At 59.5% G+C, this 11213-nt stretch overlaps 1 protein-coding gene across 1 annotated transcript in view; it reads right to left on the reverse strand.

Moving 5' to 3' along the window:
- LOC123813669 overlaps nt 1–10274 on the reverse strand; it is a 69535-nt gene extending 59261 nt beyond the window's left edge. Inside the window, exons 1-4 of the mRNA XM_045830806.1 lie at nt 9965–10274; nt 8660–8711; nt 8399–8525; nt 5629–6164 (exon numbers count right to left, since the gene is read on the reverse strand). Coding sequence (XP_045686762.1) covers nt 5629–6164; nt 8399–8525; nt 8660–8711; nt 9965–10274 — 1025 coding nt within the window. The remainder of the gene's footprint in view (nt 1–5628; nt 6165–8398; nt 8526–8659; nt 8712–9964) is intronic.
- Between the last annotated feature and the right edge of the window lie 939 nt (nt 10275–11213).

The raw sequence follows: 11213 nt of genomic DNA on the forward strand, positions 1-11213 counted from the left end.
TTCTGGTTTATCGTAACTACTCTGAAAGGGAGAACAATCTAAAATATCCCTTTCAGTCTCTTTCCAAAGTATGTCATGATAAAGATGTTGTTATTACACTGGACTACCTGGGCCTACAGCATAACAAAAAACAAAAGGTAGAAAAGAAAACGCTAATAGAACTAGAAAGCGTTGAATCCCAAACCATACGCTGTGCAGGGCGTGTGCCCGACCCAGAGGCGCAGCCCCCGGGGCCCCTGCAGGGGGTGGGGCTGCCCCACCGCGCAGTCCGCGACGGTCTGACCACTCTGCTGCTCGCTCGCCTGGAGCCCGCACAGGGCAATGCTCCTGTCGACTGCGACTGAAAATAAAATTTAAAAATAAAAATAAAAGCAGTTAACCACCGCCCACAAAAAAGCAAGTGACCCAAGTGCAGGACGACGCAGCCGCTCAGTGAGTCCTGCACACGCGCGGCCCCACCCACACGGAGTCGTGGGACAGGGACGAAGGAGAGACCACTGGTGGCGGCCACCTCGGTGTCCCCGGGCGCGCGCGGTGGGAGAGGAGAGGGGAGGGGCGTGGCCACAGCTGCGGTGGAAGCGAGAGTCACGTACGAAGAGAACTAAACGAACGTGACCCGGCGGTGCGGCAGCGCCCTGGGGTCCGGTGCGGGCGCAGGTGGCCTGGGAGACACGGCGCGCGCAGGCGCCGAGTCCGGGACAGAGCTCGCCGCCGTCACCGGCAGCAGCTGCCCCGGTCAGGCGCGCCGCTTCTCCCCCCTTCCCCGCCCCCAGTCCCTGCGCGCACAGCTCGCACCTTGGAAACAGAGGGACAGCCAAAAAGAGGCCACAACAGAAGCCAAACACAGAGGCAAAGACAAGAAGAGACGAGAAAACGAGGGTGGAAGGAAAGAAGGCCGCGATGATGACTCAGAGGGGGCACGCAGTTTGGATCCGTCTGTTGCCATGGCGACCGGCAGGGCCAAACCTCGTTTCCCACGGGAGCTCGCACACGCGTTCCAGGAGGGCCCAGGTCCCACCAGCTTAAGTGTGTTTCCTGTGTGTGCGGCACCGCAAGTCAGGACTGAGGCCGCGGGAGGAGAGCCGGGGACGCAGCACCGCACGGGTCACCGCAGCCGCCGCGGGCTCTGGGGCGGCCCCCGCGGCGAGGGACCACATGGCGACACTCACCCCGCAGGCGGCGAACGTGCAGCAGTTCACGCAAACACCGACTCACTGTGCCGCCTGCACAAAACTCATGGGATGGCGTGTGCCAATTACACTTCAGTAAATAAATACACAGATACGCAAAAGCCCAGAACCCATCACCCTAAAGGGTATGTATACAATATTTACAGGACAGAATAGAAGTCAAACACAATTCCTTTCAAAAAGCATAGAAGAAGTTAGAAAATATATTATTATATGAAAAAACCAAACACGTTATTATGAAAAAGGGCCAACTAGGAAACAAAAAAAGCCAGTTTTTAAAATTTCCAATTATAACTACTAAAATTTAATAGACTATTTGGATGACAAAATTAAGGCTTACCTATGAAAGCACAATAAAATGGAAAAAATGGGGATGGGACGAAGGTAATCCAAGTAGAAAAAAACAGAGAATTCAGATAGTCTAGAACCAGAACAATACAAATCGCAGAAGGAAACACTCCCCCCGCCCCCGCGAAGTAAAACAGAAGTAACATTAACAAAGCGACAACCGAGAGGCCAGCTGGGCGGTGGAGTGCGAGACCCTGCAGCTGAAGAGAGCCCCGGCCTCCGGCCCTGACACGGCGCAGGTCTGGGAACTCGCAGAGGCGGAGTTTAAAGTAACGACGTCCAGTGTCTCACAAGGGCGCTACAAAGAGCAGACAAGAACAGATGGTCAAGAGAAGCAGAGTGAGGAAACCTCGAGAAAACGCCAGGACTCAGACGACGGCAGAAGCAGCAAAGGGCACCTCTGCCCTTCCCCAGGCGGGCTCACGGGGGGCCTGGTGGTGAGAGGAGCGGTGGGCTCACCGTCACCTCGACAGAAACGCCCCAAGGACAGAAGCAAGCAAACAACAATCTAATGAGGAAAACCCGGAACAGTATGTGCGACAATTACAAAAGCTGTGACGCATGTGAAACCGCAATGCTACGCAAAGAAGGAAAGGAAACGGAAGAAATGTTTGAAGTAACAGGGGCTGAAGACATCCCCAAACCAGAGATGTGCCCTGGCCCGACACCCAGGAGCTGCCGAGAGCACCCAGCAGGATGAACACTAGGCGTTCAGTTACCCCCGGTCCCTCACATTCCAAGAAAAGAAAGGGATAAAGAGAATACCTTGAAAGAAGCCGGAGAATAAATGCTCCTTACAAAGAGCAGCCAAAGCACTCTCGACTCCTGCAAACTCCCTGTCTTCAACGGGTTTTCTCAGGTTTCTCCGTTTCTGCTCGCACAGACCCCACGGCGGAGGGAGGGAGGGAGGCCCCGGGCCCTCCGGCCGCTCGGCCGCCGGGCTCTGGGCGTCGGGCTCTGCTGAGGACGCGCATGTGCTTCGGGCCTGTCCTCGTCTCTGAGGCCTCAGTCCGAATGTTGAGAAAACACAAAGATTCCTATCAGATATCCAGTGAACACATTTATATAGTCATTAGGATGTTACATTTAACAGTTTTCTTATACCTGTTACCCTTCAACACTTAGGCCCAGTGAGGCGGCAGCTAGTAGGTTCTGTGTCTTCAGGAGAGGACGATGCAGAAAATCTGCAGCATAAAGAAGTCCATCTGCTGTCCACAGCCAAAGCCCAAGGGCGAGGCAAACATCTGACGAGAAGAAAGGACCAGGTGGGGCCACACGGCCAGCCGAAGAGTCAGCAAGAACGGAGGGGCAGGTGCCAGCACGGGAAGAGGGCCGTGGCCAGCCCAGACGCCCGCCCCCTTGACCCACACTCAGCCGCCCGCCCGGGGCGCAGAGGTCTCGGGCGACGAGAGCTCCAGGAGGGAGAGAGGGGCAGGCACGGGAATGAGTGTCAGTTATCCTCGCGGCCAGAGACTCTGATTGGAAACCCGGACGTGACACGCGTCTGCCTGATTTCCGTGGAAGGTGCTGGAAGGTCACACCAGAAACTACTCGCACGGCTCATCTGCAGGGCGCGGGACAGGACGTCGGCAGGGGGAATGAGAACTTCAACGTCTCCCTTTAAAACTCTGACTATGTCCATAGGTTTTGGAATTCGTTTACTTAGTCAACAAGGTATAAGTTGTTTTTAGGAAAGCAAAGTTGACAATTGACAGCGAGTGCAGAACACGTAGGTGAATGCAGTGGGTCCTGCGAGAACGACAAACAGGGAACGGAAGAGCACTGAGCGAGGAAGGGGAGCGAGGGGGCAGAGAGAGAGAGGTGAGGACCCCCAGGGAGTCGGCAGAGGGGAGGGGAGACGCCACCGGCCTGGCCTGTGCGATGGCAGGGCGGGGCTTCGTGGGGGTGTCCACGGCCGCCGTGCGGCTGGAAAACACGGAGGAAAACTCCGGAAGGAGGCACCAGGCCAGGTAAGGAGCTGCCGGTCGCACCGCTAAGGAGAGGCGACAAGGTCACGTCTCCGCGGCAGACAAGAAGCCTCGCGGACCGCTGCAGCCGCCTCCAAGTGCGTGGAGTTCGTCGGGTGGAAGGAAGATGAGACTCCAGTTTTGCCTGGGGAGCAAAGACTTGAAACCAAAGAGTGAGTTAAAAGGGAGCAGATTTTACAGAGTTTCCTAAAACCAGACACATTAACTAAAAAGCAGTCCCCGACACCCTGAGGAGCAAAGTGTGGGGAGATTGGGAACTGTTGGCCCCTCCAGTCTGCCTTGGCCGGGACGGCAAAGCGGCCGCGTGTCTGCAGACGGAACCTGAACGGACACCCACTCCCCGAGAAGCGGGGGCGAGCCCAGCACTGGGGGCGGCCCTCCCCTGAAGACACAGAGCCGCTGCTTCTGCCTTTTACAGGGACGAGGACGACACGGCTACCCCAAGCTCATGGCCGCCAGCCCGGTGCTGGGGACCCAGCCGGGACGTGTCTGCAGAGAGGGCGCCTGAACGGAAAGTGCGGACGGACAGGGGGTGGGGAGGCCTGGGGAAGAGCGGAGACTAACCCGACGCATCCACGACTCAGCCCTGGGCCACACTCGTGGCCCACAGGCCACGCCGCCCTTTCTGATGCCGCCCACCGCCGCGCCCGCCACGGAGCCACAGCGAGCTGACTCCGCACCTGGGCCCTACCCAGGCGCCGCGTCGGCCCAGGCTCCCGGGCCCCGGAGGTCAGAGGGCGGAGAGGAGTTCGCGGAGCATGACGGTCACGTGTCAGCAGCGTTGCAGACGGCGGAGTGACAGCCCGAGGACGCTCCGCATCTCAGCGCTCGTCTGAACACCCGTCGCCGGGAAACGGGCGCCCACGGCGATCTCACACGCAGGCGGGCGTTCATACCTGTGATCTGCGGTTCAGAACCCAGACCGCCTGCGCTGTTTAACAACCTGGAGGCTAGAATGTTAAATGGACGGAACGGACAGAAGCTACTGACAGATGCAAACCGAACTGGTCGTTGTCACCGTATTAGGTGCTTGCGAGGAACGCTCAGTAGCTTCACAGTAAAGATCCTCCTAAAAACAAGACAGACTGTTCACGCCCATCTGTCTCAGAACAAACAGGCGTTCAGAGACTTAGCCAGCGTCCCCAGGGCCAGGGGCAGCGTCGCGAGTCCGATGCAAGGTCAGGAGACTAAGGAGGCACCGCGGGCACCGTGCGGCTCTGGACGGCTGTGTGACGTGTCCTCGTGCGCCAGCTCCTTGGATCCTCACAAGGACAGTCTCCTGCCCTCACCGCCCCTCCTGAGCACCCTCTTCGGATGACGGGCGTGGAGACGGAAGACGGGAGAAGGCGCTGCCTCGCCTGCATAGCGACGCTGAGTGGCCAACCCAGAACGCAGCCGGGTCCACCCTCAGACCCGTTCAGGTGCACCTCGGAACAGCGCCTCCCTCTCTAAAACGCTGTTCCTGCCACTGGCAAGCTCTGCGGCCGCAGATAAGTTGATTAATTCCTCTGGATATCAGTTCCCTCCCGGGTAACATTCTGTTACTGAGTTACAGGAATGGCAAGTCCTGCTTCTTATCTAGCATTCCACCCCTCCTGCAGTGACAGCGTGTCGTAAAACCAGAACTGAAGGATACGATGGTACTGCTGAGTGTTTCTTCAAACACAGGTGATTGTTCCTCTTGAGAACGTAAACTCTACTTGGAGAATCAATAATACACATGTAGTGCATTAAACCAGCACTAAGAGCCGACTCTGTAAGAGAGTCGGCCTGATGCTTATGACAGATAGGAAGAGAACAATGCTAAAATAACAATAATAACAACAACAATCCCTGTCTTCGTGGAACTCAGACACACCGGAAACAAGGGGCGAGTCGGGAAGCCGTTGGGAAACCATGTGTCGCGCAGACACTGGACCAGACAGAGTCATGGGACAGAGACCAGCGCGGTGGCCTGGAGCCCCGACCGCGCCGGGTGAGAGGTGGAGCAGGCACGTACACAGGCAGAGAAAGGTGCAGGGGGAGCCTCAGACAAACACGTGCTCACAAACTAATATCCTAGAAACTGATGTGCATACAATGGTCCAACTTCCGAAACGCACCTGTACTCACCACAGCCGCAGGCGCCGAGGCAGCCGAAGTCGTCCGTCCGCAGGTGCGACCCTGCAGCCGTGCGCGAGACGCGCGGACGGTGAGCGCGTGGCCGCGGCCGTGCGGGCGGCCTGGCCGCGAGGGGCGGGGCTGCGCTCTGCTCCGCGCCCCACGCACCGCGGCTTCCTGCACGCGTCTCCCGGGAGCTCTGCGGCCCGCGGAGACCCTGGGGCGGAAACACCTCCCAGGACGCTGGACGCCCGAAGCAGCGCTGGGTCACTCGGGAGAGGAAACACGCGAACACGAGCTCAGCGGGAGCACCGGGCGCGAACCCGCTCCGAAGCCGTTTGGAAGGGCCTCCCGGCGGAACCTGTGCCGCGGCGCGTCCCAGAGGCGTCTCCGAGACGGAGGCCCCTCCTGCAGAAAGGCAGTCAGGGGGGGCTTCCTGCCCTCGGAGGCTGGAGGGGGGGCCGGCCACGGAGCCGCCCGGCCCGCAGCCCCGGTGTGGGGAAGGGGGTGGGAGGGAGGGGGCACAGTCAGGCCCGCTCTGGGCGAGCGGAGTGCGACTTCACTTGTGGCTCCGCCGTAACCGGTAATTTACGGGCCGGCGTGTTTTGACAAGGCCTCACCAGCCTGTAATTTTTTAACCAGAAAGGTCCAGCACATTCTGAGTTTTCGTTACTGATTTTTACATCCCAAGGACAGAAGGTCAGTGGTTCTTTCCACTGTCCACCACAGCGCGTCCACTTCCTACCTGCGTGCTGGGTGTGGCCAGCAACACCAAGTGCCCTCCGGCCCGTCCATACGAAGTGGGCTGACGGCGGGCGGGTGTTTCCCGTTACACCACGTCCTGGAACAGGCAGAGCTCCGCGGTGCAGAGCCGCCGGCAGCCTGGCCGGCCCGGCCAGGGCACACGGCCGACAGAGGCACTCACTTCCTCAATGTCCTTCTTTCAGTCGACCAGTTCATGCTCTTCTTATATTTTTTTATGAATTGAACATATTGGGATGACATCTCCATTTCTGAGTATTTTCCAAATCTTCTCTGGATCCTCATTTCACCCTTTCAGTCTCTTCCACGCCCTGGGAGGCCAAGTTCAAGGCCCTCTCACCCCATTCGGCCAGTGAGAGGCACGGTTCCCCCACCCGAGGGTGGGGCGTGAGGTCGGAGCGGCTCCCTGCCCCCTCCTGGTCAGGCTGTCACCTCCCTCAGGCGGGACTAGCCAGCAGCTGGTTTATAACTTTGTCTTCCATTAATAGCACATGGAAAATGTTTAACTCTTTAATTTTCAAAAAAGGCGAGGATTAAGGGTGATCAGAATAAAATCACATGACAAGGTTGGAAAAAACAGATTTTAATTGCTTTATTAAACATTACATGTTAGAGCTGAAAAAAATCACATAAAAGTTTCACCTGGGTTTTTTTCCCAATTGCATTTGAAAATGTCTGTGTTCCAGGAGACATCCAGTTACATTTCATTAAAACCTCCCTTCTCCGCATCCTTTGGCTGTGCTCGGGGGCGTTCGGTTTCTAGAAAGTAACACTGAGGACAGTGGTAAAGGGTTTGCATCACCTACTGCACGGGAAAGGTCGTTCCCAAGCTTTTAACTTCCGTGGTTGGTGCTGTGATGCTGTTTTCTGCCTGTTCTTTTCGGAGCTCTCCCTCAGAACACAGCCAGGACGTGAAAGAAGCGAAGCTGTGGAAATAAAAACGGACACTGTTCCCTTCGCTTCGACACCGCAGACCTGCACCCACCACGCAAGTGGCCTCGCCCTGGACGGGACGCAGGCATGCAGGGCCGGCGGGAAGCGCCCTGGCTGGGCAGCGCCGTGAGCCGTCACGCAGGGCCCCCCTGCGCGGGGCACCAGACCGCCCACCCTCCAGGCAGGGCGCCCCGGGAGAGTGTGAAATGAATGAGACCTTGGCGGATGTCTCGCTAACCGGCTGCTGGGCCCTGTGAACACGGGCTCGCCTTCTGGCAGGCCAGTTTGGTGGGGAAACTGCAGATGGAAGTGAAGTTTCAGGACATGAACGGCCTTCAAACTGCCTGGTCAGGTGCCGCGGAGTCTCCGCACGCCCCCCACCCCCCGTCGGTGGTTGCTGCGCCCACTTCCACACACAGGAGGGGCACTCGGGGCCAGGAGAGCCATGGCTTACCCAGTCTCTGACTCACACAAGCTCAGAACTGCCTCTGTAAAGGGACAAACTCTATCCTTTTTTAAAAAGATTTTGTTTTGTTTTCAGAGAGAGGGGACGGGAGGGAGAAAGAGGGGGAGAGAAACATCGATCCGTTGCCTCTCACGCGCCCCCAACTGGGCACCTGGCCTGCGACCCAGGCGTGTGCCCTGGGTGGCACCGAGCCGGCCACCTGTCCGTGTGGGGGACGACGCCCAGCCCACGGGGCCACCCCGGGCAGGGCGGGATGGAACCTGTTCTTACTGTCCGGTGGAAGAGTAGAATACGATGAACCTCACGTTTTCCCCAAATACCCTCCGCTCAGGCCGGTCGACTGCTTATGTCGTCACTCATTCCCCCTGTGTGTGTGCGTGACATCACACGTATACACACACGTGTTGATGTGCATTTCCTGAAAACAAGGGCGTCTTCCGCGTGGCCACGGCACAAGGGCCAAAGCCAGGAGACGCACCCGGGACTCGGACACAGCGCCCTTCGCTGGCCCGTGTGTCGCACACGCAGACTTTCCCCGCTGCCCTGTAACGTCCTTCACCGCCGCCGGGGTCCCGTCCGGGGTCCAGTCTGGGGCCGCGTGTCGCACTCACGGCTGTGTCCTCACGCTCAGCCTTCCTCAGACTCCCGTGACCTCGGCGCTTCCGTAGAGGCGAGGAGAACGTGTCCCCGGTTGGCACAGGCTGGTGTGCCCGCACGGCCAGACGCAGAAAAGAAGCCCTTTGCAGCAGCAAACAGGGTGCGGCACCGACGCCCAGGGGCCCCGGAAACCGGGGGGGGGCCTCGGGGAGATCGGGGAGAGGCTTCCATCCGCAGCCCCGCCGCGTTGCTCACTCGGACACTCCTCCGCTCACCCAGCAAGGAGCTGCCGAGCACCTGTCACGAAGCAGGCGGCCTCCTGGTCTCCTGGAACAGGGCAGTGAGCAAAAGACAAACGCCCTGACCTGTGGCAAGTTTAGGGCGGGGTCCTGGCACCTGGGGCCGTGACCTTACTTGAAAACATGGTCCTCGTAGACGTAACCGAAGCACAGACCCCGCGATGAGCTCGTCCTGGATTCGAGGACGGGCCCTAAGCCCGGCCGCGAGGGTCCTGGTCAGGGACACACGAGAACACACAGACACACAGACACGTGGTGGGGAGGCCGTGTGAAGGCAGGGGCAGGGCCGGCCCTGGGCTGGGCCAAAGGCGTCGCAGCCACTGGAACCTCGGAGAGGCAAGGGGGGCCCCTGTGGAGGAGCCCACGCTGCCGACACCTGGATTTGGGGTTCTGCCCTCCACAACTGTGAGGGGATGCATTCTTGTCTCTGTGAGCCACCAAGCTTGTGGCGCTTTGTCACAGCATTCCCCGGAAACGGACCCCTGGAGGCCGCACTGTGGTGACCACGACGTGGTGGGGGAGGGGAATGCTAAGGGGGGGGCGGCCTTGGCAGCTGCGTGAGCTCCAGTGCATCTCTCTCTGTCTCTCCCTCTCTGGTCACAGTTTATCTTATTTTATTTTTCTTTCTTTTTTAAAAAAATATTTTATTCATTTATTTTTAAAGAGAGGGGAAGGGAGGGAGAAAGAGAGGGAGAGAAACATCAGTGTGCGGTTGCTTCTCACATGCCCCCACTGAGGACCTGGCCGGCAACCCAGGCGTGTGCCCTGACTGGGAATCGAACTGGTGATTGTGTGGTTAGCAGACCGTGCTCAATCCACCGAGCTACACCAGCCAGGGCTATTTTATTTTCCTGTGGCAGGTGACATTCAGTACTACTTTGCACTAGTTTCGGGCGTGCAGCACAGCGGTCAGGCGACCGCACACCTTACAAGGTGATCCCCCCAGTAAGTCTGGCACCACCGGGCACCACCCACAGTCACTGCGTTGTCGACTCTGCCCCGGGCGGCACGCGGCACCCCTGTGACTGCTCCGCACCCGCCAGCCTGTGCTCCTCAGTCCCGTCACCTGCTCACCCAGCCCTCAGCCCCGCACTCTGGCAGCCGCCCGTCTGTCCCCGTGCCTGTGGGTCCGTCTCCATGCCGTCTGTTTATTTCATGAACACAGTGTTTTACGCTACAGAAAAAAGGGGAGCACCCTTGGGTGAACCCATGCCGTCCTCCCACATTTCTCGGGGCCCCTGTTGCCTGGCCTGCCCCCCCCCCTCCCCACCGCCCGTGCACCCGTGCCCTCCACCTGCTGCAGCTGCGGGCCCTCCTCCCGGACCTGCCAGTGCGACGCAGCGGGCCCACCGGCCACCTCTTCAGGGCACCTTCCCCGCTCCCCCGGACAGAGGCCCCAAAACATGGACGCGGACACCCCTCGGACTGTGTCCGTACTTCCGAGGCGGCGAGCAAACGCACCGGAGAAGGACAGAGGAAGCCCCTCCCTTTGCCGCCCGGAGCGGGAGCGCCCGCTGCCCAGGCGCGGCGGGGTCCCGCGCAGCCCGCGGCTCTCCGGCACACGCCTGGGGTTTCGCCGCGTGGCTGCCATGGCCCCACTGGGAACTGGCTGGCGAGCGCCGGCACGCCGCCGCCGTGGCTCCGGTTCCGAGTGTGACCTCAGTGCCGGATGGGCGCCTCCACGCTGAGAAACCCCGGATCTGCGGGGAAGCTGCGCTGGGGCTGCGGCCACGCAGGAACCTCTCCGAGCCCTAAGAGGATACGCGGCCACCAGGGGGCGGGGGAAGGCCTTCGTGCAGGGACTGGACCCCGGGGCAAAAGCCAGCGCTGCTGTCGGTGTCGCATGCTCTTCCCTGGAACCTGGACTCGCAGGCCCGTGGGAGCCACGCACCGGTTGGTGCCTTCAGCGCTCAGCGGCGTAAGCTGCTCGCCCTCCCGGTGTCCCCCCCCCCCCCCCCCCGGCACTGCGGCCGCGTGTCTGTTCGGGCTTCAAAGGACTTGTCGTCAGACTCACTGCTCCCGGGAACGTGGTCTCTGGGGCCCTCGGGACCCTGTCAGGGGCTTCACAAAGTCAAGAGCATTGTTTAGGGTTTTTGTTTATTTAGTTGTAGAGGGAAGGGGAGGAAGGGGGGAGAGGGCGAGAGAAACACCTGTGTGCGGCTGCCTCTCTCGCATCCCCCACTGGGGACCCGGCCCGCACCGGTGCCCAGGCGGGCACTCATCCACGGAGCCACACCAGCCGGGGCCACACTCCTTCTCACAGTGAGCATATTTCACCTCGGGGCGTCACACTGTAAGCACCTCCCCCCCCATAAAGGCTATCCAGGTGTTTACACAGAAAGTCTAAGTAGAACTATCACGGTCACTTTATCTGAGTTCTGGGGAAAATACAACGGAAACCATCACAACCGAGAAGGCAGCCACGCCTCGTGTGGCAGGAGGACACGAGAAGAGTTCGGAACGCCTGAAACACAGATACTCTCACCACACAGTGCGCCGTGAACAGGAAGCCGACGGCTTGAACTAGCAC

The sequence above is a fragment of the Phyllostomus hastatus genome, unplaced genomic scaffold (genome assembly GCF_019186645.2).
Source record: "Phyllostomus hastatus isolate PE091 unplaced genomic scaffold, TTU_PhHast_1.1 phas_contig_159, whole genome shotgun sequence".
Lineage (NCBI taxonomy): Eukaryota > Metazoa > Chordata > Mammalia > Chiroptera > Phyllostomidae > Phyllostomus > Phyllostomus hastatus.